Source organism: Bubalus bubalis, chromosome 9 (assembly GCF_019923935.1).
Source record: "Bubalus bubalis isolate 160015118507 breed Murrah chromosome 9, NDDB_SH_1, whole genome shotgun sequence".
NCBI lineage: Eukaryota > Metazoa > Chordata > Mammalia > Artiodactyla > Bovidae > Bubalus > Bubalus bubalis.
The window spans coordinates 51,845,156-51,872,822 of NC_059165.1; the positions used below are offsets into that span (position 1 = coordinate 51,845,156).

The 27,667-nt window shown below is 36.6% G+C and overlaps 1 protein-coding gene across 4 annotated transcripts in view; it reads right to left on the reverse strand.

Moving 5' to 3' along the window:
- Window positions 1-27,667, reverse strand: part of SPINK5 (serine peptidase inhibitor Kazal type 5) — a 264,208-nt gene that overhangs the window by 63,322 nt on the left and 173,219 nt on the right. For 3 of the 4 annotated variants that reach the window (XM_006069409.4, XM_006069410.4, XM_006069408.4), the window contains exons 2-9: window positions 23,445-23,631; window positions 21,962-21,987; window positions 17,874-18,001; window positions 15,950-16,022; window positions 5,759-5,886; window positions 3,760-3,823; window positions 2,530-2,657; window positions 663-729 (exon numbers count right to left, since the gene is read on the reverse strand). In XM_006069409.4, coding sequence (XP_006069471.3) covers window positions 663-729; window positions 2,530-2,657; window positions 3,760-3,823; window positions 5,759-5,886; window positions 15,950-16,022; window positions 17,874-18,001; window positions 21,962-21,987; window positions 23,445-23,499 — 669 coding nt within the window. In that variant the 5' untranslated portion in view covers window positions 23,500-23,631. The remainder of the gene's footprint in view (window positions 1-662; window positions 730-2,529; window positions 2,658-3,759; window positions 3,824-5,758; window positions 5,887-15,949; window positions 16,023-17,873; window positions 18,002-21,961; window positions 21,988-23,444; window positions 23,632-27,667) is intronic. The other variant, XM_044947505.2, reaches the window with a different exon arrangement.

The following is a 27,667-nucleotide window of genomic DNA, read 5'->3' on the forward strand; positions in this document are numbered from 1 at the left end:
TTCAATTAACAAAAAGAATAATTTTTTTATATTAGATTGAAAAGCTAAATCATCAAATAATTTGAAAAATCCTTAATTTTAAAGGTATTTTAAAAACCACAATATCAGTATTTGAAGTTTTTGTTTAATTAGAAGCATGACCTTTATAAATGCAGGCCTCTCTGAACATAATAACCATAATGGAAAAATGAATAACTAACTTGCATTAGTAGGATTATACAATGAAGACACCAGTGAATATACTGTTGAAAAGACTCTGGAATTGTTTTAAAGTTATTTCTGTCAAATTTATATTATATTGCCTTTTAAACTAACCTAGTCAAAGCAAAAGTAATTTAAGCCAAAGAGAAGACTGGTGGAAATGAAATAGTATTTAATTTGTATAAATTTTGTCTTTTTTTTTTTTTTTTTTTAAGTAAGGACAGAAATTGCACATTTTGAGCTTTAGGTGGGAAAAGCTATTTTAAAGTTGAATCTAATGATTAATATACTAGGAAGATTATTCTAGGAGTAGTATAGCAGGAATTCAACTTGGGGAACTTTAAGGAAAAAAGCTCAATATAATAATGGACCGTGACATTACTGAATTACCTTAAAGGTTCAAGTATAAGTTGTTAATATTTATGTCCACAGGAACTAAATTATGTTGATGAGAAATTTACCTTTTCAGCACTACGTCGAATTCTAGTTTCATTTTCTCGCTTGGCATTTTCTTCAGCTTCTTTTAAGCTGTTAAGAAAACAGTTGATTGATTTATGACTGTATCAGATTTTCAATGTCCAGTTCTGTGCTAAGCAGTTCTATACCCTGTGCTCTAGCTTGCTAAACCCATCCACTTACATGAGACAAGCTTTCCCCTGTCTCAAATGTTTGAGCCAGAAAATTGCCAGAGATAAGGGTGGGTGTGAAACTGACTCACCGACAGTCAATTAGAAGCTTTGTTCTGTAAAATTGGATGGGTGTGACTACTTGATTGACAAACATATGACTGTCAGGAAAACTTGCTTTAACAAGCAGAACCAAGAGCTTTAAAACAATCCTGTGACAAGCATGAAACCGAACTAAGCATCTGAAGTACATGTTGTTAAACACACCCTTATGTATAGCTTTTTATACCTTGTAAAGTATTTGTTTGTCTTCATGTAGAAGCACCCTTGTCACTAAAAAGTTACATTGAACAAAGCTTGGAAATCCTTTCAGATCTATTATATAATTGCAATTTTATCTTAGAAATAGGCATGATTATCTTAGTTCTATGGAGCAAGAAACCAACCAGGAGTCAAGGAGGTCAAATTCTCTTTTTTAGCTAGGGAATGAAAAGAAACACAAAATCACAGAATTAAGGCAGGTTTGAGCACTAAAAGTACATGCCTTGTAGATAAAAAAGTGGAAATGAGGATGATTTCCTGTCTGGAAACCAGTTAGTCTCTGCTTTGTAAACCTGAGAGGACACGCCCTTGAAATCCACAATGTGCTGTGCTTAGTCGCTCAGTCATGTCTGACTCTTTGTGACCCCATGGACTGTAGCCCATCAGGCTCCTCTGTCCAAGGGGATTCTCCAGGCAAGAATACTGGAGTGGGTTGCCATGCCCTTCTCCAGGGGATCTTCCCAACCCAGGGATCGAACCCAGGTCTCCTGCATTGCAGGCGGATTCTTTATAGTCTGAGCCACCAGGGATACCCAAGAATACTGGAGTGGATAGCCTATCCCTTCCCCAGGGGATCTTCTTGGCCCAGGAATTGAACCTGGGTCTCCTGCGTTGCAGGCAGATTCTTTACCAGCTGAGCTACCAGGGAAGGCCTGAATTCTACAGTAGCATACTGTGATTTTCAAAGACAGGTGCAAAGTTCTTTAATCTGTTGAGTCTTTCTCTGTCCTGATTTTAAAGATCCAACAATGTAAACAGAGCATTTAAGGCTTTCTAACACACAGATTAGAGTCTGTGCTTTGTTTAACAGCCAGAATATTAAAGACTAACTGGATCTTATTCATATCTGGGGCTCAGTGTTCAGGGTAGCATCAAGCACTGAGAGAAAGATTAACCCAAGAGTTCTTCCCTTTCACAAAGCCCACCCCACCTTTTATACAACTAATACATTTAGGCACACGACATAATTATTTTCAACTGCCATTTTCAGAAAGATTATCTACACATGCCTGAATAAAGCAGTGCATGTCAAATGACTTATTTAGATTATTCCAGAAGAGAGCACCTTTTAAATTTTGAAATATTGTGCCTTAAACAACACTATCATGTAAATCATTATCATTAAACAAATGAACAGTCTTGAATTAGATAACTAGTACAACCACTTTATCCACTCCTTTTAAGAAACATTAGCAGATAATATGAATTAAAAAGAGAAGAAGACACTGTGGAAGCAGGGACCATTTCACCTTATAAAGATCAAGGATAACATGCTTCAGGAAAAGGACTTTCTTGCTCTGTGGGGTGGTTCTCAGAACAGCAACCAAGTGCATTCTCAACAGACTCACCTGCGAGCCTGCAAGGGGGTAAGGATACTTACAAAAGCTCGGCGCACATTGCACACTTGTTGCCGTGCGTCCTTCCATCAGGACCAAGAACTGGGTCATTTTCCCTTGTGCATCCAAGTCTTCCATCCTTCACATAAGGCCGAAAATCACTACATATATCCTGAAGAACAGAGAAAGGAACTTGACATTTACCATTCTGATGGTAATGCTTACCACACTGTCTTCAGAAATTTTATAGAGCCCAGTGGCCCTCTGCCCAGGACACACTAGCTACCTGGAGCAGTGCCAGTGTGTAGAAGCAGGTCATTAAGTGCTGTGTAATTCACATGGTTCACTATAGAGCTCATTTACTTGTTTATTCATTTGTTAGTAAACGTGGATAGCCTGTGATGTGCTAGAACCAAGGTAGAACACAGTCCTTGCCCTGAACTCGTTCACAATCTACTGGATGATACAAAGAGACTTTTAAAATACAGTGTGCTGCAGAGAACTGTATTGAGTATCCTATGATAAACCATAATGGAAAAGAATATTAAAAAGAATGTGTGTGTGTGTGTGTAACTGAATCACTTTGGTGTACAGAAGAAACTGATACAACATTGTAAATCAACTGTACTTCAATTTTAAAAATGACAAAAATATAGTTTAAATGAATATGAAGAAAAAAAAATACAATGTGTTAAATGTCTCGGTGGAGGTAACCTCAAGTGCTGCACTTGCATATTGGAAGGTCACCAGATTTTGACTTGGGAAAATCATCCAACTATAAAAAATCAAGTGTGAGGTGTACGAGACACTCACTCACTTCCCCTATTATCACAGGCTCACAGAATTTTAGCATCAAAAGAAGGTATGTGGTCCAATTCTCGTTGTAGATATGGAAACACTGGTAAAGTGTGGTTGAGTAATCTGCCTGAGATCCTGACTGTCAGTGACAGGGGTTTCTACTCAGGTTCAGTAGCTGAAGTAGATCCCTTTGTACAACACATGTAGCTTCTTTCTTTCCCTCCTTCCCTCCTTTTCTTTTCTCTTTTCTTCATAGAAAGCAGAAATAGAGATGAAAGGTCTAACTACCAAAGTAATCCACTCCAGTTTCAGGAGCTATCAGTTGCTTTTCATCTAAATGAGCAGTATTCTACTTCCGGTGCAGCAAGAATTCGTTCTTTCCAAACACGTCCATCAAAGAAGGAAGAAGAGAGCATCTTCTTTCTTGTCACAGTCAGTCCCCCCATGTCTCCCCCCATTCTGACATTTGTCCTCACCTGTTCTGGCTTAGTGTTCTCACATTCTCCTTCGCTTTTTATGCCAACTTGAGCTCTGGTTTCACTGGAATTCAAAGTTAGTAGACACAGCAGTTTAATATCATGGAACTTCTCAGCATATGCAGTTTCTGTTCATTGTATTTTGATCCTCCTTTGCTTTTGAAAATAGGTAGCACATTGAATCCTTTACTTACTCTTTCTAATGAAATCCCATTTCTATAAATTACAGTCAAAGAAATTTGGAGAGCATGTTGGAGGTAAGATTCAGACTTTCTACCATTCTTTATTGGGGTTATGATAATATTTTGTTTTTCATGGGAAATACATAAGGCCCTAATTAATATTGTTCTGCCTAACAGAGCATTAAAAGCATGCCTGAGAACATAGTAGCACAAATATAAGATACATTTTCTATTCTAAAAAGATCTGTAGCATCTATATACCAATAAAAATATAATAAAAATAAAATTTAAAAAAACTAAGTAGTTAAAACTGATAGGAAAAAAATCATACCAAAAGGTATCAGCTGAAGGAAAATATAAAAATTGAATTCCAGTGACATTACAGAGTTTCTTAGCAGACAGAGCTAAGAAGGAAATGCAGTGAGCAAGCTGATTCTCACTGTATAATCAAAAAGTCATATACCAGAAATGAGAGGCTCAAATAAGCTCTCCACACAAAACATGGTAAGATTCCCCACATAAAACAAGGTCAGAACTAATACACAGTGTGGTCATAGTGGTGTTACAAATGCACTCCTAATAACAACTTGTATAACAACTTGTTCTTTCTGTGCCTATTTTTGCTTTCTGTTTCTTTATGTTGACCCTTGGTGAAAGTTGAAGATACAGTTTTAGTGTGTATTTCTGAAAATGCAATCATGTGAAAGATCAGAGTGATTTAATTCAGTTGTGCTTGGTAAAAATATTCATTATAAGGAGGGACAAAGCTTGTAGACCTCAAGACTGAATATTTATCAGCATCTCTAATTAGCCTTCTCAAACATTGGTTGTTGTATTTGCTAAAACTGAAGAGCAGCCAATTCGAGACGGAGATCATAAGCCAGAACCTGCAAAGCAGGTATGCCGTCTTGTTGGCTGAAGACAACTGATAACCAAACCTAGCGCTGAGGGTGGAGTAAGAATTGAACAAGGACAAAATGCAGGGCAATGAGATGCTTTAGCTATATATGGTGAACACTGAGTAGATGGGACGGGGTTAAGCATTAAGCCCCATTACCTTAATATGATAAATTACTGAGAATTTAGTAAGTAAGTATCTTTTGATGATTAAATAATTCTCTATGAAAAAAAGATATACCTAAATAGATAGGTAGAAAGAAAACAGATAGATGTGTATATGTATGAAGTGAAGTGAAGTGAAGTGCAAGTTGCTCAGTCGTGTCCAGCTCTTTGCGACCCCATGGACTATACAGTCCATGAGATTCTCTAGGCCAGAATACTGGAGTGGGTAGCCTTTCCCTTCTCCAAGGATCTTCCCAACCCAGGGATCCAACCCAGGTCTCCCGCATTGCGGGCGGATTCTTTACCAGCTGAGCCACAAGGGAAGCCCAAGAATACTAGAGTGGTTAACCTATCCCTTCTCCAGCAGATCTTCCCGACCCAGGAATTGAACCAGGGTCTCCTGCATTGCAGGTGGACTCAATACCAATTGAGCTATCAGGGAAGCCCGTGTATATGTATATATAAATATATAATTGTGTGTGTATGTGTATACAGCTACAGATATATCAGATATCTGTCTACTTCACAGAAAGTGTTAACCATCTGATAAATCGCACACAAGTGTGCTTTGTTAAATATAGAGTGTTGTATTACATACGTATTTTTTCTCTTAAGAATAGTAAAAGAAGTGATCCTAATAATTTATAGATGGCTAACTCCCACAAAATGAATTGATACCTTAAAGATGTACAAAAACTGTGTCATAACTATACAGGGAACATGCTTCAGGGAGAAAACCTTCGGAGAATACTCACGCATTCATAGCACACAGCACACATCTGTTACTGTAGGTTTTCCCATCTGTGCCACAGACAGCTGTTCCACCAAGGGTACAGATAAAATCCCCAGGCCCTTCTCCTTGCTTGAAATCATCACAATTCAACTGCAAGAGACATAATCAAGGAACATCAAAATGTAAGAGAGAAGATATTCCTCAGATACATAAATCGATTAATGTTTTAAGCCCACAACAGTATAATACAGTGGAGAAGGAAAATATAATAAGGAGGTTGCAGTGAGCTAACAAAATAATGAATAATAAAACATGGTCCAAGAACAGAGATATAGTCTAATTTCAAAAGAAATCATTTCAGTAAGATTTCAGACACCTGCTATGTGGGTGAGGTGGGCCAAGTCACTTCTCTGATATTTAGAAAACTGTTTGTCAAAGCCTGCCTGCCTTCTCTACAGAGTAGTCATAAGGTCCAGTAGACAGTGGATATGAAAGCTCTCTGTAAACTATAAGCTCCAATAAAGTTTTTATAGTATTATAGATTACAGTAATGATTAAGAGCCAGATTGCTGGGTTCATAATTTTAAATCTGCCACTTACTAGTTGTGTGATTTGGGACAGTTACTTAACCACTCTATGCTGTCGAGTCCTCATTTGTAAAATGCATATATTACCAGATTCTCAGGATTATGAAGATATTTAAATGTATTGACACACATACAGCTCTTAGAACAGTACCAAACATATCCTGGCCATTTATTATTGTTGTTGCTGTTCTTATTTTAAATGTTTTCTATACTGATAAGCCAACAAAGCTAAACACCTTTTAGGGATGATGAGAGCAATTCCAAAATCTCTGCTCTAATAATATGACATATACAAAGCGACAAACCTGTTTGGTGAGGAAATCAACCACACTAGGTAACAACTGAAGACTAGTATTCAGATCTCAGATTTGCCACCTACTCACTTCACCTCTTTGAACCTTACTTCCCTAATCTGAAAAATGGGAATTCACACCCCATCCACTTTACAGGCTTGTGGTGGGAAAGAAAGAAATAGTTGTGAAACATTATTTGGCAACTCATTATTGTGACATACGCTAGCTAAAGAACATACAGCGTTAACTTGTATTTAATCTCTATCTAAAACCAAAGAATATGATATCACATTTATCAAAAAAAATGTCATTATTGTCATAACAAAATGTTTTAATTATAGATTTGAAAACTTAGAATATGGTCCCATGACCTAGTATGCCACATAATACCAAAGATAAAAGTAGCACAGACACAAATGTAAAATACACTTGTGAACATAGAAGATTACACTGAGGAACTCTCCTAGAAGACAATTAAAAAGGAAAAAGAATTTAAACTAGAAAAGAAAATCTTTAAACATAGCCCAATCTTCATGTCGAATGTTTAAGAAGAAGTTAAAAATAGAGAGAAAACAGGATAAGCCATGGCCGTATGTGCTATGTTATTCATTTGGCGGTTCATTTATTCCTCAAAACCCATTATATATTTACTAGTCTCTACGTATTCCACTAGACTATGACCCTAGCATAGCAAAAAAGAGAAATGGAATACATACTCCAAGGGATTTACATTCTAATGGGACAAGATAGCCAGTAAACACAACAACGTTAAATTATAATAAGTGCTATGAAATGTAGCATCCAGACGGTGGCTATTTTAAATATAGTGTCGAGACAGATCTTTCTGCAAAGGTAACATTTACTGTGAGATGAGATTCATGAGCAGGAGCCAGGCATTAAAGATCCGTGGGAAGAACATTCCAGGCATGGAGAATTGCAAAGGACTGGGGATAGGAACTAGATTCTCCTGCTTACGGAGCAGAGGGAAGAGACGTGTTGCTGGAACATAAGGAAAAAGCAGGAACATGAAGAAAAGCTGTTGACTGTCTCTCAAAAATTATTTCTGGAGAAACTGAAGAAGCAAGGGGATAAGGATCCAAGCAATTAGCTTGGGGCCATCCCTCCTCTGCCCCTTCACCAATGAACTCAACAGCAGATACTAAGTCACAGGTGTTGGCAGATGAAAAGCCCAGCTGGGAGGTGGTGAGAACAGGTGCAAGCATTTACTATTCCACCTCCACCTCCTCCTCCAAACTCCAAGGGCTGGTGGATCACAGCCCACAGAGAACACCTCTTCCTGATGCTGACAATTTCTGAGAGCTGGATTCCTGACCTGGTCAAGAGGCAGCAAACTAGAGTTAGCAACACTGGTTCTAGAACCTTCAGCTCTGGGACTTACCCTTGTCCTCTCCTGACACTCACCAGGAGAGGCAGAGGCTGAAGCTTGGCCTTGAATATTTTCTAGCTCACTTTAGCAGAAAAAAAATTACTAAAAAAAATTAAAGTTGAAAAATACACAAATATAATAGGATAAGAAAAGTAACTAAGAAGAGAGCAGAAGCAACAATAATAATACTTAATATATAGAATTCAGTCCAAAATGCATCACAGATAACAAAGAAGGACATTACATAAGGGAAGAACATAATGAGAAAGCATAATAATCATCAGCATATATTCAATAATATAGGTTCTAAATATGTCAAACAATAAGCAATATAATGTAATCATTACATAAATCAATAACTGATATTAGAGGTTTTAACACACACTTCTCAGAAACTGACATATCAAAGGAAAAAATTAAGATGTTTAAGTTATTAGATTTTAATAGAAAACTACATCCAAGAAACAGAAAATAAACAATTTTTTCAGAACATATAAAACATTTATAAAAGCAGAATATTTATCAGGCCACAAAGTTTTACGAAATTCCAGAGGATCAATGTCAAATGGCCTATGTGCTTTGGACATAATTCAATCACATTAAAGGTTAATTTTAAATGGAAAAATTATTGCATATTTGAAAATCAAATAATGTACTACTAAATAACTTTGGGAGGGAGGAAAATTAAGAAATGACTGGCAAAGAATGACACAGGAAAACACTTCAGGAGCAAATCTGAAGTAGATGATCACCGATACCTTCAAATACCCTTGTCATGAAACTTAAAAAAGGAAAATTTAAAGACCAAAGTATTGCTCAATTCATTGTAAAATGAGCAGCAGAGCAGACATAAATAGAAATGAATGACATAAAGAACAGAAACTACAGAGAAAATTAATATAAAAGCTAATGTTGGGCTTCTCTGGTGGCTCAGTAGTTAACTACTAAAGCACATGTAACCTGCCGCCTGTGTTCCTCAAGAGAAGCCACGCGCTGCAACTGAAGAGTGAGCCCCTGCTCAGCGCAGCTAGAGAAAAGTCCGCAGGGCGATGAAGACCCAGCGTAGCCAAAAGCAAATTAATGCTCTTCTAAAAATCTAAGGTTATAGTTTCTAGTACAACTGATGAAAGAGAGGATAACAGTTTAAGGATAGCGACTTAGCACCCATGCACAATGATATTAGAAATAATTGTATCAACATTGAGAAACACAGTTGAAGCATACTGTGAGTATCTGTATGGATATCAAAATGGAGACATGGCTATAAAAATCATATAAAATATCTACACTGGGATAATAAGCAGGAGGAAAGTTGAACACATGAATAAATATTAACTGATATATTAGTCTCGGAGAAGGCAATGGCACCCCACAGTTGGGCATGACTGAGTGACTTCACTTTCATTTTTCACTTTCATGCATTGGAGAAGGAAATGGCAACCCACTCCAGTGTTCTTGCCTGGAGAATCCCAGGGACGGGGGAGCCTGGTGGGCTGCCGTTTATGGGGTCACACAGAGTCGGACACGACTGAAGTGACTTAGCAGCAGCAGATATATTAGTCTAAGATATTCTCTCCCCAAAATGCCCCAGTTCAAATAGCTTTAAAATCCATTTTTCTAAACCTTTGAATTCAAGGAGTATGTACTAGAGGCACAGTTGCTTTTTTTTCTTAGCATATAACAATCTCAGCGTTTTGATTGGGATGTCAAAACCATTTCACTTAATATAATTATTCATAGGATAGTATCTATATATGCTATGTTTCTATTTGTTTTCAATACACTCTTATTCTTTTTACTTCTTTATTCTTCTACTACTGCCTTATTTTGGGTTAAATATTACTAGTGTGTCTCTTTTATTCTCATGTTGATTTTATGTATTTATTATACATGTCATTTCTTTTTTTAAATTTATTTTTAATTGGAGGTATACATGTCACTTCTGATTGGTTACTCTGGTGATTATAATAAGCATCCTAACTGATCACTATTTACTACCAATTAATACTTAATTTTAGTAAAATATAGAAACTTTGCCCTAATTGTAGCTCTATTTCCTCTATCCCTTTTTGTACTATAACTATTATATATGTTATATAATATTTATACACCCAGTAAAACAGCATTATAATCATTGCTGTATGTAATATCTTCAAAAGAAGCTAGGTGAAAATAAGCAACATATATTTATAGAGTATACCATATTTACCATTTCTAGTGCTTTTTATTTCTTTGTATAATTCCAGGTTATCATCTGGTGGTCATTCCTTTTTCTAAAGAACTATATTATTACTTGTAAAATCTGTAGGCAACAAATTCTCTCAGATTTCATTGATATGGGAATATCTTTATTTTGACTTAATTTTACAGGATAATTTTTGTGGATATAGAATATTGGTTAACATTTTTTTTTTCTTTCAGCACTTTGAGCATCTCATTCCATTGCCTTCTGAACCTCATTATTTTAAATGACAAGCCAGTCATCAATTATAACCTGTATATATAATGCATTGTTTTTTCTTTTGCTGCTTTTAAAATTCTTTCTTGATCTCAGCATTTTCATCATGAGGAGCCTAGGTGGTGGTGGAGGTACTGTTTAATCATAAGTCATGTCTGAGTCTTTTGTGACCCCATGGACTGTAGCCAGCCAGGCTCCTCTGTCCATGGAATTTTCCAGTCAAGAATACTGAATTGAGTTGCATTTTCTTCTCCAGGGGATCTTCCCAACCCAGGGATGGAACTCAAATCTCCTGTATAGGCAGGCAGATTATTTACCACTGAGCCACCAGGGAAGCCTGAGCCTAGCTGTAAATCTCCTTTATCCTATTTAGAATTTGTTGAAGTCCTTGACTATAAAGATTAATTTTTTCATCCAATTTGATACATGAAGTGAAAGTCACTCAGTCGTGTCCAACTCTTTGCAACCCCATGGACTACACAGTCCATGGAATTCTCCAGGCCAGAATACTGGAGTGGGTAGCCTTCCCTTCTCCAGGGGATCTTCCCAACCCAGGAATCGAACCAGTGTCTCCTGCATTGCAGGCAGATTCTTTATCAACTGAGCTCTCAGGGAAGCCCAGTAATTTGATACATTTTAAGCTATTGTTTTCTTCAAATAACTTTTCTATCCAGTCTCCCTCTTTTATTTCTGACATCCCTGTTTCACATGTATTGATATACTTGTCTCAAGGACTCTGTGACTCTGTACATTTTTGGTCAATATTTTTTTCCTTCTGTACTACTTCTGTTAAACTTTATTCATCTATCTTCAAGTTTCCTAATTTCTTAACATTTGCTTTTATTTATTTATTTGGCTGTGCCCAGTCCCAGCTGGAGCACACAGGATCTTCAATCTTCATTGCAGCATGAGGGATCTTTAGTTGTCGTACGCGGACTCCTACTTTCAGCATGAGGATTCTTGGTCGCAGCATACAGACTCTCGGCCACGGCAGGTGGGATATAGCTCCCAGACCAGGGATTGAACCAGGGCCCCCAGCACTGGAAGCACAGATTCCCAGCCACTGGACCACCAGAGAAGTCTCCTACTAATTCTTTTTTAGTGCAGTCTCAGAGCTGCTTCTCCCTAGATCTGTGTAACTTAGCAGCAGGCCAATGATTGGACACAGTTTATGCACAAACTTCTCAAAGCCAGTAAAGTTTTCATCCTCCACAGAAGGACCTATGTATGTATGGGAGAATATTAAAAACTCAGGCTATTTTTATATCTGCCTCAGCATTTGCTTTTCTTGAGGATATTCTTGTGTCTTTTAAGTGCTTGCACATAGCTTCATGATTGGCCAGGACTTTGTGACTTGCTTAGTCCCTTTTTGCCTCTGCTGCCCCTTTATGAAGACTTAGCCAGAAATATGCTTACTGCTACAGCCCTAAGATCTTTCTCCTTACTGAAGCAACCAAAAATATCTCTGGATATGACAGTTCCCCACAACTCCAAATTAAATAGACCCCTTTCAACATTGGCGATGCAGTTACTGATCCACATAGTCTTCTCTTCTTTGGTAGACCCTTCATATCAACCAAGCCATGGGGGTGAGATGTGATTATTATTAAGCAAGAGGACCATAGACTCCCATCATTCTTATCCAAAGTTCAACAGTTTTTAAAACATAACTGATTATCAGATTAACATAGGCTGCTGGTCAATTTCTAGAGTGCTAAAGTGGTTATTTTACTCAATTTTGTGTAGCATTATTGTTGTTCCTTGGGGAGGGAATTTGCTGAACTCCTGATTCAGCAATAGTTTGAAGTGCCACCCCTCAGGGTAATTTTACATTGATTCCCAACCACATGAGAATAATTAAAAGGGAAAAGTAGAGACTCATTTCACTTATAAAAATAGCTTCAAATTTTCTAAAATTAACAATGCAAATTCAACAGTGTACTAAAAATGCAATGTGATTAGTATGATTTACTCTGAGAAAATAATGATTTAGCATTAGTGTGGTTATCCAGAAATGTATTATATTAATTGATTGAAAGAGAAAAATTATAAAATTATTTCAATAGTTGCCAAGAAGGCATGTGATAATGATGAAAACATATTCAGAAGAATAAAAACAGAAAGGAACTTCTAAACTTATTAAAGTTTACAGAAAAAAAATACCTATAGTAAACATTATATATAATGGAGAAACTTTGTAGATATATGGCATTTAAGATGGGCCAAGAAAGGGCTATCTTAAGGACTTCCCTGGTGGCTCAGACGGTAAAAGCGTCTGCCTACAAAGTGGGAGACCCAGGTTCGATCCCTGGGTCGGGAAGAGCCTCTGGAGAAGGAAATGGCAACCCACTCCAGTATTCTTGTCGGGAAAATCCCATGAACGGAGGAGCCTGGCAGGCTACAGTCTGTGGGGTTGCAAAGAGTCAGACACGACTGAGCAACTTCACAACAAGAAAGGGCAGTTTGAAGTTCATTATCATTGCTACTGTTGAACTACTGTATGAACTCTAGATTATTGCCAATGATATAAGGAAAGAAAAAGAAATAAAGTAACAAAATTGAAAAGGAAGTTATAGAACTTCTGTTATTTACAGATGATGTGATCAACTTCCAAGAAAAATACAAGAGAATTAACATGTAAAAAATAATAATTAACAAGGTATCATAAAGGTTTTTAATATAAGATCAACTTATAGAAATCAATAGAATTTGTCTATGCCAACAATAATCAGGTATAAATACCATAAACAACAAAAATACCACTCAAAAGAGCAGTAAAATTGCCAATTTTCTAGGTCTTAGCAAAAACATAAAAATACCCGTGGAGAATATTTTATGGATCTCATAAAGTGAAGTTGCTCAGTCATGTCTGACTCTTTGCAACCCCATGGACTGTAGCCTACCAGGCTCCTCTGTCCATGGGATTCTCCAGGCAAGAATACTGGAGTGGGTTGCCATTTCCTTCTCCAGGGGATCTTCCCAATCCAGGGATCGAACCTGGGTCTCCCGCATTGCAGGCAGACACTTTAACCTCTGAGCCACCAGGGAAGCCACAAAAATTACATGAATTAATGATATGATATTCTATGCCTTTGGCGTAGGCAAGTTACTATTGTAAAAAGTCAATTTTATGCAAATTAATTTATAAATTCTCTGTAGCCTGAACTATATCGAGTTCCCAAACTCAAGTTTGATTTTTTAATAAACTTAGTAAATTTTTTTATTTCAAATATTCATGTGGAAAATATATTTCCTGTGCATAGGTAAGTCAACTTTGAAAAAGTGAGAAAGAGGAATGCGTTATTAGTTATTAAAGAAATGAACTAATATGAACAAATAAGGAACTTTGAAACACATACATGTAACCCTACTTAATATACTAGAAAGCTGGCAACCTAAATCAATGAGAAATACTGAATGAATGAACTGATCAATTAAAAAACAAAAGTTTCTACATAGACCAAAGATGTTAGTGCTTAGAAATTATGGAAATTCAGAAAACTTGGGTGGTAAGAATGGAAATCATGAAAAGGAGTCAAATTGAAATATTAGTTGGAGGCAAAACCAACAAGTCTTGTTGATGGAATGGATATCAGAATTATAAGGTTAAAGAATGACAGATACACTAATGAAGAATAGATTGATGATGCAAGAGAGAGGATGTCTGTAGGAGAAACTTTCTTTGAACAGTAGAGCATCTTACTCTGAGAGTAAGAGACAGGGTTAATTTTTGATGGGAGAAATCTAAACAGAGAGAGTAGATTGTTTTCTTTTATAGTGAGGATAAAAATAACAATAAAACTGTATAGTTGCATTAATCTATTCACAGACATGTAAAAATCTAGACGGGAATTACTTTAAGGCACACAGCCAAATATTAACTGCCTTCATTTATAAGTAAATCATTTCCTAGGTAGCAAAATATGTAACCATAAGAACTTTATTGAGAGGTCAAAATTATAATTCAGGCATAAAGTGATAACAGAGAAGTATATTGTGTAGATATTCTAGAATTTTCTTAAAGCTCTTATTTTAAAATTCAGCAAATATATGTCTATGTATGAAAACATATCACTACTCATGTTTTAATACAGTAGTATTAAAAATGATATATGCGCATGTGTGTGTGTGTGTGTGTGTGGTGTATTTGGGGGATTTTTGTCATTTACTTGTATTCTGTATTTTTTAAAGCACCATTGATATATATGCTTTTCATGAAGAAAAAAGAGGAGGAGGAGGAGAATGGATTTTACATTATAAGCCTCTCTCTACATATGACTAAGAAAGGCAGATTTGAAAAATCAAGTAAACTTTTCTGACCCTCACAGATTTGGGGAGCATAAAAGCAGCCCCCTTTTCCTCAGAGTTTGTAGTTATTGATCAGTTGCATGGTCACTGCGTTATTGTTTTAAAAGTGAGACCGTTTGAGCCCAGGCAAAGACTTTGGTTGACTAGGTCAATTGTGGAAGCCGAGGTGCTCAGACAGTCCTGAGTAACACCGACAAGGAAGATGTTAGCTTGGTTAGACCAGGGATATTAAGGTAATTTGGGTGTGCCTTCCTTGACTGATCATTTTGGTTATGTGTCAGAGGCACGAGAGGAGGAAGAGAAAGAAGATATTGGAGAAGAAGCTACATAGGAGACCTGGAATAATATGACTAGTTGTCAGAACACCTTGTGATAGCCCCAGCTTTGTCAATACCTTATTGTGAGATGTTGTAGGCCAGCCAGAGACTTTGCCTAATCAAGGCTTAGAATTTTTATTTTTTTATACAAATAAAAATTTTTGTATCATGGAAAAATTATGTATAAAGGGAAGTGGTTGTGTGTTGGGTTGCATCTGTATAGTTTTTTTCATTTTATTTATTTTTTTAAAAATTTTACCACAGAACAGTTTTCTCCAACAAATATTAGCCTGAATTCCAATTTGCAAAATAGATATAAACAAGCCAGTCTACTTGAATTAGAGGAAATCTCCAAGTATTAGAAAATATGTTCAGAGGAAAAGAGAAAGGAAATGAGTCACATGCCTGCTAACACATGTTAAACACTGTAGCTGACATTTTAAATTTAGATTCTCACTTGACCCATGTTCCATATCAAAAGTGAATAAACTGAGACCCAGAGATACATAAATTGTCCAAATTCTGAGACTTGAACTTAGTTCTATAGTCCCATGAAGACCTTGTTGGAACCAAGACAGGATAGTAGGAATGAGAAATGACCATGCAAGGCAGTCACCACACTGGTTTACTCTTAGCATCTGTTAGTGCCCAGAATGTTTTCAGAGAGTTGGGTCATGGGTTGGGCCTATGGACAAGCTGTACCAGATATTTAGCCCACCCCTGGACTAAGCCCTGTTCCCTCCCTTCTAAGTAGCTGGCTTTACAACAGGTGATGACCTAGTAATAAGGAAATAAACAGATCTGAATAGAGTTGAATGTGATCTCCAAAGCAAATATGACAAGTTGACTCAAAACAGTCTCACCTTTCCTGGGGCAGTAGCCCTGGAGGCTCTTGTTAAAAGTCTGTACCTTTTCTGGGATTTTGCTTCTTTTTCCCTGGAAGATAGCAAAGAATAGAATAGCTCAGACATGCTTGCCCAATTTTTAGGACTAACATCATACATGGTAAACTGAATTTTGGCTGTTCTCAGCCCAGTCTAGCTTGTCAGAAATGGAAGTATGTCCAGAATTGACCACAGGTACCACAGACTTCTCCTGAGTACTGAAATACATCCATCTTAAATGTATTCCTATTGAAGGCAACAATCTCTATTGTTAACTGCACAGCACACTGCTGCTGCTGCTGCTGCTAAGTCACTTCAGTCGTATCCGACTCTGTGTGACCCCATAGACGGCAGCCCACCAGGCTCCCCTGTCCCTGGGATTCTCCAGGCAAGAACACTGGAGTGGGTTGCCATTTCCTTCTCCAATGCAGGAAAGTGAAAAGTGAAAGTGAAGTCACTCAGTCGTGTCTGACTCTTAGCGACCCCATGGACTGCAGCCCACCAGGCTCCTCCGTCCATGGGATTTTCCAGGCAAGAGTACTGGAGTGAGGTGCCATTGCCTTCTCTGGCACAACACACTAACCACCTTAAATACTGCCAACATCCAGGTGGTCACCAGCTCTAAAAGCCATTTGTACTATTTTTAGAAGGCTCTCTTTGAAAGGCTATATTCACATCAACCCCAAATCTGCTTGCCTGTCTTGGTCTTAGGCTCCAGCCTCTTAAGGACCCACAGAGCACACAGAGCAATTTAAAGAAAACCTTAATGCCTCATGCAGTCTCCTTCTTTCCAGGTTAAGAAACCAAGTTTATCTCAATGTAATTTACATAAGTAACATAATAATTGACTGAGTGACTTCAAAGTGATAAATAACCTGCCTTGCATATTTAAAGGCATTGTATTTTTGTTTTATTTTTCAATAAATTTATTTTACTCAGAGTTTCAGTCCCCTATCTAAACATCTTATGTTAACAAGTAGAAAAACTCTTTAGTAAGTAATACACCTACTGGTTTACAGTCAGCTTTCAAAAGACTAAGGATTCTTCAGCTTGCCCTGGGAGTCTCCCCTCCCTAAATTTTGCCCTGCCTTCCTTTATCTTCCAAAATGTCTTCATTAGAAGCATATGTGATCAGAGCTTTGTTATCCCAATATTAATAAGTATGTCAGATAAAATCCCTTGACACATTACCAGTTATAACATAATTATCTTCAATGGGTTAGCTTAGTGTTGTCTTGGTACCAGAGTTGAAGTTTTGACTGTCAGAAACTGAGAATGGATTCCCTGTTCAAAAGTAAATTAAGTTTCTTTGATTTGAGGATTTTCCTTTTCCAACCCAAACTTTTTTTGGGTGTCACTGGAGAGAAGGAAATCAAGTTAGGAAGCATTGCAAAGATGTCAGTAAACTTCCAGGATATTAATTCTGTGTTGCAGGCAGTTGGAAGCCACAATCGATTCTAGAGTCCCTTCATGCTAGCATAATCCTAGAGGTCTAAAGCCCTACTGGGAGCTCCCAGAGTCAGGCTATATCCTGCTTCTCCTGGTTGGCTCTGACATCATTCTCAGGGGTATAACAGTATCAGGTCTTAACAGGCCCAAGAATCCTTTTCTCCCAAGGTGAGAAACTCAACTTGGAACTACATCCTCAAAAGACTATTAAGTACTACATAAGGTATTGATACTGAGTCCTCTGGGATATTTTGGAGCACCATGAGTGCTTATTAAAATCTTTGTGGGTGGGTGGCATTTATCCAACTTTACTTGACAAAAGGTATCATCTGCTGAGCATTATTATTTACCAACTGAGATTCAGAAAAATATACGTGACAGAAAATAAAAATATATTGAGTTCACAGAATAGTGGTAATTCAAAACAATTGAAAGAAAGATAAACTTTACTCACAATATCATTTTGCACATAGCACATTTGTTGACAAACATCATTCCATCAGGACTTTGAAAAGGTTTTTTATCTTGGGAACAGAACAGTTTTCCATTTTTCATCAATGCTCGATATTCACTGCATGTTTCCTTAGGAAAAATATGAAAAAAGTGTTTACACAAACCTCATCACAGCAAGTTTTACCTTCTAAGAACAGTGTTATTTCATAACCACTACCCTCTTTGTATGGAAGACATTCACTCAACTTGATACAGATAATACAAATAAAAATAATGAATCTGGATTGTCTGTTGGAGATTGAAAATTCACCTGAAAGCATTCGTCTAAAACCATTAGCAAAATGGAAAGAACAAGGGACTTGGAGTCAAAAAATCTGAGCCTATATGACAGGGTTCTCATTTATAAGTCCAATAGTCATGGCAAATGAAATTCTCAAAGGCCCACTTGTAAGTATACATGCTTCATAAGTTTTGTGTGGATTAAATATCATAAGCATGTAAATCCCTCAAAGAGGGCCTGATACTTTGTAGATATTCAATAATTAGGTTCTACTTCACCTCTTCTTCCTGCTTAGTATAGCTGTTGTTGTTGCCGTGCTTATTATTGGAATATGCTAAGCTCACACATATAAAAATGTCTAATGTCACAGTTCAATAATAATTGTCATTGAAAGGTATATGTAAAGGTTGCTGAGAAGGTTAGAAAGTGAAGGTGAAAGTGAAGTCGTGTCCAACTCTTTATGACCCCTTGGACTGCAGCCTACCAGGCTCCTCGTGCATGGGATTCTCCAGGCAAAAGTACTGGAGTTGGTTGCCATTTCCTTCTCCAGGGGATCTTCCTGACCCAGGGATCGAACCCAGGTCTCCCACATTGCAGGCAGACGCTTTAACCTCTGAGTTACTCAATATATTTAATGAAGGCCGGGTATATGACACTCAATTTTTTTCTAGGAGCTTAGTATTAATGGTGCATTTGCACTACCTAGTAAAGCACTGATTTAAAATGTTACATTGCCTATTAGTTTAGGAAATTCACTGGTCTATATTTTGTTTTGTTTTGACTTTGAAAAAAGGCTTCAATATCCTTGTAACAGAAAACATAAGTAATTAAATCAAGCCTTTGAGCCAATGCTGACAAATGCACCTCTTCCAAAGGATTGATTATAGAATTCCACTCAACCTCCTATATCTTTATAGTAATCATTCAGTCAGTCAACAAACACTATGAGGATACTATACTCTTCTAGGTGCCATGGATATAGCAGTAAATAAAGCAGAAGGATCCTTGGCCTAAATGGTGTTTACCATCTAATGGACAATGATGTACCTAACCCAGCATCCCACATTTGGGAGACAGGTGATAGCACTTGCAGAATGAAGAATGATTAATGGTGAAGAAGAATACATAATTTCAGAGACCAGCCCTGGGAAATTTTGCTAAGGGTAACCTACTAAGACATCTCTAAGATTATGATCACCAACCAGTGATTTTATCTGAGTAGCACAACAACAATTTATGGCAGCAGACTGACAACTAGGTCTCTTGAGATCCATATCTGGTCTCTGATTCTGTAGTATTTTATGCCAATATTGCAAGTTACTGCTTAACTGGCCGGATATAACTGAACCTACAAAGTCCAAATAAAATTCCTGTCATGGAATGAGAGAAGAGCCTGGTGTCTTTGTAATAAATATATATTTCTTGTGAGGCAGGTCTTAAGAACGTACTAGAAACAAAAATTCATGAAGAATGAAGCTTTAAATAGTTTCTATTGGTCAACTCTAAAAGAACATTATCAATGAAAATAATTCCTGAATTGGATTTCTCCAATATCACAATTAGATAAATTCCTAAATCCGAGAAAGACCCTCTTCTTTTATTTTTTTTCCCACACAAATGGACAACAGAGTCCCAGAGAATAGGTTTAGAAATTTGTTCACAGTTTGTAATCAGTAAAGATGGAACTCAGTGCTATTTTTCTGAGTTATGAGGTTATCCAGTGTATTCTCTTGGGCAAGAGGAAAAGTCCATGAAAATTGAAAGAAACAGTTGCATTTTTCTTTGGGAAAAGTGAAATAGCTTCCCAAAGACCATAATAGAGAAGGTTGAAACAGGAACAGGTCTGGACCATCAGGGGTTCTGAGGTGGGGAGATGACTTCTCTGCAAGTGTTTACTCATGATGTAATTTCCAGTCTTTGGCTCAATTTTGTTTGTTGCTCTCTGTGTTTTCTCCACTTATTTCAGAAAAACTGGAGCCCTGTAGGGCCAAGCTCTTTCTGTTTTCTTTCACTGGCTATGATATCCGTCTCATTGTCTTCCATTGTTCCTCCCCAGGCATCAAAATAAACCCCCAGGAGCTGGCATCACCCCTGCTCTATGTTAAAGCACCAACAAGGTTGATGTGGCTTTGTAATTACCCTTCTGGGATGACAAATGTAAGCATTTAGTAAGGATCCTTGTAGATCAATCTGGTGCTTTTCTGTGCTGCTCTAGCTCATGTTTGTAACATTCAACATGTTTTGTGGTACTAGAAAGACCTCGAGCTACCAAACTCGGAAAATAAAAAAATCCAGCATTGTAAGGAAGACCAAATCAATAGTTTTCATTTCTGACAAAATATTCAGACTATGATCTGAAATATTTCCAGATAAATAATCCCTTTTCATATTCTTTTTGCTTTTGTCAACATAAGAGGAGGCTAAATTTCTGTTTTTAAAATGCTTTTCAGTGAAATAAGAATTTAACAGTATGAGAAAAATCAGTGCAAAATTTGAAGTATGCACTAGAAACTACCACCCATTATCATAGACTCTGAAAAAAGAAACATATTTCTTCATGCACAGAGAGATTTACACAATACCCTTCTTTTTTGAGTATAAAATATCCAAACAAGCGTGCTCTTTGATTCTCAAAAATCCAGTCTTTCTTCCTACCCTATCATCCCACTCTACTTATGCAATGGAAGTTTCTGAACCTCTTTAATCAGCAAACTCCAATGAAATAATAGAGACTATACTGGAATTCTCTAGAATATTCCTGTAACAAGTTTCTTTTAAAAAAAGTTAACAATAAAATACAGCAAGAGTATTTTAATCATGTTTATGAGTTTTGGTGTAGAAAACAATCTTTGTATTATTTTATTCTTTTAATGTTCATGATCTTTGAGAGACATAAATATCTGCTTCATAACCAGAAATATTTTAAATCTGAAATAATGGCACAGTTGTGCATGCATGTGTGTGTGTGTGTGTGTGTGTGTGTGTGTATAATTGACTCTCTCAATGTGGCTTTCAAATATATTAAAAAATATTTAATTTCTATAGAAATTAAACACAAGTGCTTCTGCTCAGTCTGCTGTGAGTTACAAGTATCTTCATGATTCACTCCCTCTGCATCTTATGCTATCCTTGTTCTAAGGCTATCTTCTCAGAGGAAACTTAGTTGACTATTGAGAAGAACTGATACCATTTCCATCCACAGAAATTCCTATCTTCTATCCTTCTAGCACTAATCATTATTTAATGTACTGTATATTTTGCTAAGTTACTTACTAACTGGTCTGTTTTCTTCCCTTACAAGGTAAACTCCATGATGGCAGGATTCTTTTTTGTTTTTATATTCCTGGCACCTCAAACAGGACCTGACATACAAAAGATGCTCAGAAAATATGTACTGAATGAACTATATACACTGAATATATACAAGATATAGACAATTCCTTTTTGCATAGTGATCATAAGAAAACTTATTTCAGCTTCCTGTGTGTGTCATGACTTTTTCAGCTGTTAAGCTGAACAAGAGTAATTCACTAATGTGTTTGTTTGTGGAATTGTAAAGCATTCCTTTAGTGTGATAGACAACCTCTTGCCAACCTCTGTTATCATTAATGCATTGACGTGTGTGTGTGGGTCTGTGTGTGTGTGATTTATGCCTTGATTCATAAAGACCTGTTTCTGTGTTTCTAACAAAGCTATTAGTGCCCATCAGTATAATATGTCTGTATTATTAATATGAAGGTGTTGGTCACAGAACATTTTTCTTCAGGGATCTTGGAATGAATTCAATGAACAGAAAAAGCAGGACTAACCTGATTTACATCTTCACTGGCAGCATCTGGGACAAAAATACAGAAACCAAAGTTAAGGGAATGTACAACATTTAATAAGTAAAATGAACAATCCGCTGAGTGTAGTATCTTGCTTATTTTAACAACAATATATTTTAAAACCACAAATTGATTTGAACACATTAAAATGCACCATGGCAGATAAAGTGAGGGCATCGCACCAGCAGTATATACAATAACAAAGATCTCTCATTCATAAAGTGCCAATTTCTTCAAAAAATAATATTCATATACTTTCTGACCCCCTCAAAATATCTAACTTCTTAAAAAATCCTTTCAGAACAAAGTATTGTAGGCTTCTTTTAAAATTATAACACACATATCCAATATATCAATCACAGTTTTAAGGAATAATGTAGCATAAAGTTTATATCCTATATACATAAAATTAAATTTTCTGGATTCTGGTAATACTGTCTCCTCGTCACAGCCACAAAATTTAGAGATCTGGTAAATATTATACCTTGATTCATAAACACCTGTTTCTGTGTTTTTAACAAAGCTATTAGTGCCCATCAGTATAATATGTCTGTATTATTAATATGAAGGTGTTTATCACAGAACATTAAAATTAAAATTACAGACTAATACGCTTTCTCATTAACAGACTATTTTTGGTACCAAGACACTCATTTTAGGAAAGTGGGTATCATTTGTGTGTAATAGTCTCCTCACTCTCCATCTCTGAAGTTTCCTTTTAAAATACGTAAACACTTCACAGCAAGTTAAGTCTAGGTAATCTGTGTTCCCTTCAAATTCAGATAGCAAAAGCAAAAACCTATCATCTCCTGGCACCCAAAGAAGAAAAGACCCTTACCATGTAGAAGAAATACTTTCAATTCATTTAGGATTTGAAAACACAAAAATAAAATTTGCTAGAAAGCATGCTGGTTTAAAACCAGATGATTGAATTTGATTTTTTAATGTTTATTTATAAGTAGAGTATTAAAGTATACATATTAAGTACATCTAAGTTTTAAATATCTGTTGTATACATAATTCATGTAATTATGTTTCATACATTTAATATTCTAAATATGTATAATATATATAATTCATATCACTATGAACTTATATGTTTGGTGAGGGGAATATGGAGATTAGCTTTTCAGAATTAATGTTGAATTAATGGAAGAATTTCTGATGGATAAACATTCAGATTATCTCACACTACATGTCCTTTTTATTTTTATTTATTTTTTTTTTTTTTTACATGTCCTTTTTAAAGATACCCTATTTATAAAGTTGCATGTGTAATTCTTCAAAACTCTATGTCTGGCAAGATAGTTCAGGGTTTTGTATACACATGTATGTGCTCACACACGCATGCGCACGCGCGCACACACACACTCACACACACTGAAGAGGGAGGAAGGGAGAGAAGTCTCTGCCTAGAGCTTTGGAATGTGTGGCAAGAGGCTTAGATTACAGGCAAATTGCTCACCTTGTATGAGACAAACAGCCAGGGTCAGAAGCACTGGCACTGTGGTTATCTTCATGTTGATGATGGTGTAAGTTGGTTACCAGTCTGCTTCTTGCATTGCTCACCAGCTGGTGCTCTAAGACTGAAGCCGTGGAGATGCCGCTCACTTTTATAATATAACTCTGGGTAACACCCACAACAGCCAACACTGCAAAACCAGTTGTTCAAGGTCATGCTAAACTTAATATACCACATCAATTTAGTTTCCATCTTTTAGGATCCTGTCAAGGTGGCAGATTTGCACAAAAGCTATGTCTAAAGTAGTTCTAATGTGTTTTCAAGATACCTGCCCTAGAAGGCAAGAGATTATGTCCAAAACTCAAAGTTTAACACTCCAGAGTCCAATATGAGAACTGAATTTCTCACCAACCCTAGACACATTTCCTCATACACAAACGTGTTTCTAATTCAGCTCCCTTCATAAGTGAGAAGGGAGGGGAAAATAAGGCAGATGGGATGTCCTACAAGTCAGGTAAAGATTTAAAGACATCTGGAGAAAGCTGCTGATAGCAAGAGCACCTAGGGTTCCTTTTGCTTCCATCTGCATCTGTCCTAGAGTGTTTCAATTCAGTGTCACAGACTCATATGTAAGTTATAAAATGACCCTAAGGGATAACTATCAAAATTCAAACACTGAAGACTTGGGGAAACAGAAACCAACAGAAGAAGCTATGAGTTTCCCAAAAACACACCATTGAGATGGAAGAGAAGACCACAATTTCAACATTTTTTCAACTCCATACGCTGCTTCACCACTATACATTAGTAAAGGCAGAAAGACGTGAAATCGAAACCTGTGCATAGCTACTCACGTTCTCCACCAAAAAAAAAAAAAAAAAAAAGCTTGCACACAGCTACTTTTAAAGTTTTTCAATCTGAAAGACAGTTTAAATGTGCAAGCTTTATCTGTAGCTAGTCAAACATCATAATCATAAACATTAGAGATGCACAGTTTAACTTTCCACAGTCCATCACTTTCCAAATTACTGTTTGGAAATTTTCACTTAAATCAGTTTTAGATTAAGTTTACTCCTGTAATACTTCATTATTTAGTTTCCCAAGAAGTAAAGAAGAAACAAAATATTTAAAAGTATAGATAACTTTTCCAGAGAAAGTATCTTCTCCTTAGTTCCTTCTTCCATTCTATAAGCAATGCCTTTTGTCTACTGGTTTATTTTACTCCATTCAATAAAGCACCTGGAGAATTAAGCAAAGGTGACTGAAATCAAAGCCAAATGGTTGGATTCTGGTATTCTATACATTTCCAAATCTATAGAAAGGAAATTTTGGATTCAATGGGATCAAAGCCCTTTTAAAGATTGTTTCAGAAAACTGATCTAAGGCTAGCCAATGCTGAGGTCGTGTCAATATTCTGAATACACCATCAAAGCCATACTGTTTCCTTTTCTTTCTTTCATGAAATAATTTCTTTCCTATAAAATATAATCATTGGTCTCAAAGTCTATACTGTATTTCTGTATTTCTTTCCAACAGTTTAGTAAAATTAGTGACCATAGAAAGCAAGTTCAGATTGCATTACTATTACAGGTTAGAAAATTGATATCTGTCATAGCTTAATGGAAAGAGAATGGTACAGGGAATCAGAAAATTTTTCTATTTCTGTCTTTGCAACTCTACAGTGAAATGGAAATGAACATGGTTTTGGCTCATGGTAAACCTGGGTTCAAATCTTGATCATGAGTTACCAGCCATGTTGCCTTGGGCAAATCACTTATTTTCTTTCAGCCTGTTTCCAAATATGTAAAGCAGAGATAGTAAAACTATATTGTACAATTGTTATAAGAGTTAGAGGTAAATCGTGTGTGTGTGTGTGTGTGTGTGTGTGTGTGTGCAATGTTCAGGAAAATTCCAAGTACATGTGATAAGCTTTATAGTTGATAGCTGGTCTTGCATTTTCATCTCATTATAATAATGTGGCTTCCTAGGTAATTTCTAAGACTCCAAGAAAAGTCAACATCTCTTAGACGTGGTCCACAATGACAGATTTAAGTTTGCTCAGCATAGAAATAACAATCCCAAAACATTCTGAAGTAAAATCAAAAAGTCAAGATACAAGCTCTCTTTTTCATCCTGTCATTGTGTTCTAAACCATGATACCTAAAACAAATCAAAGTATTAGCCATTTAAATTTGCCAAAGCTGTTGCTAGATTTTGGTCGTCATTGATTCCTGTAAAAATCATCTTCTGTATAATGACATGCCAATACTAATTTTTTAATCTTCCATTTATTCTGGTAGAACATATGAAATGTGTCCTAACCATACACTCTTACTGATGGTGTGTGTGTGGGTGTGCTGTCAGTCATGTCCAACTCTTTGCAACCCCATGCACTGTAGCTTTTCAGGCTCCTCTGTCCATGGGATTTCCAGAATACTGGAGTGGGATGCCATTTCCAGGGCATCTTCCTGACCCAGGGATTGAACCCATGTCTACTGCACTGGCAGGCAGATCCTTTACCACTGAGCCACCAGTGAAGCCCATTATTGATAGTAGGAAAGTTTACAATTGAATTGGTGACTATGTAATATGCAATGATGAAAATCAAATCTAGCCCAAACGGACAGTCTTCCCAGGAGTGGAAGTGGTGAGAGGGTGTAACAAAGAACCGAAAGATGATTGTGTCTCTAAAGTATCCCAGCTATGAGGAAGGATTGAAGGAGTTAGTTCCCTTCTTACTGGAGAAGAGTTCCTCACGGACACCCAGAACCTTATGAAATGATGCATAAGAGGATTGAAACTCATAACCTCTTCCAGGAGAATAAAATCGTCAAGAGAAGATTCAGCGAGCACTGCAATACCAGAAGCACGTGTCAGCTGGCTCTTGTCATCAGAGCTACTTCTCCACTTCATTTTAGACATGTAAATCCAGAGGTGATTGATCACACACTCTGTTAATCACGTCTTACTTCGAAAACCATAGACTTGAAATTCGAATGAAAGGAACCAAGGTTTTAGAGAGCTGGGTTAATAGAGTATTTTTGTATTAGGTTGTCAGAATACTTTCCTTAAATTCTAAATTTTTTCCCCAGCTCTTTTAGTTTTTCATCAAATATGCACAACCCTTTTCCTTCCCATTAAAAAGGAATGGAGTTAGGTTGCAAAAAGTATAGACTTTACAATTCAACACAGGTATCAAGTGGCCCAGAATCTGAATCCTCATCAAGGATATTGACATGGGGAAGAGACGAGAAAACTATGAAGGAAACAAGACTTTGCAGATCAGCAGTGTAACTAAAGACAAAGGTCACTTCTAAAATCCAAAGTTAGCAGATCACTGTTCAGATGGTCTCTTTTTCTATGCTGAGATTTCCTTGATGATCACAACAGTTGAATAAATAACTATAGTCCCTTACAGTTAAACCACCTTCTGCATCTTTCCAAACAATCTGTCTCCCATGAGCTGTGTTGACTTGTTTATTCAATGCTGTGAGGCAGCATAGTAGGTGTCATTGTCCTTTCCTTACCTGCCAAAAATGGTGCCATTCATAAACCTCAGAGTAGGAACTAGCCTCAATGGTAGTCCCAGCCTTGCCACTTTCTTATTTTTTACACCCTACATTGCCAGCACATAGATTTTCAGGCAGTTCAAGAGAATCTGGATGTTATAGAGCTTTAAACTAGATACAACATTTTATTGCTAATGTGGTCCTTTCTATTTATTGCCTGCTCTCACATATTCATAGATACACACAACCATAAACCCATGATGATAAAAAGAAGCATGCTGTGACCATGATTGACAAAGTATATAACCTAATAGTTCTTAGAAGATGAATTAATTTTTTATTTTCTTAATTTTTTGTTTCCTTTCCTAAGATTCTCATGTTTTTCCTGACTAACAAGACTGAATTCTCCTTTTTTGAAGACACTAACTGGAAAACAGCCTTTACCCTCCTTCTTTTTTTTTGAAAGTCCTATTAACAGGTATTGAAACCAATTGTGTTTTTTTCTGGGGCTCTGAAGAGCTCTGTTACCACAGTTTCAGTGCAGAGAAGAATTCAGTGTGAGCAAAGTGATAGATTAAGAAGTGATTTTTTTAGAATAGGATTCTTCTGAAGTTTACAAGTGGACAAGTGAGAAATGCCATGCTCTGAGAACTTATGGAGCTACAGTTTTACAATCAAAGGAAAAGCGGGGAGAGAGAGAAGACCTTCTTTGTCTTT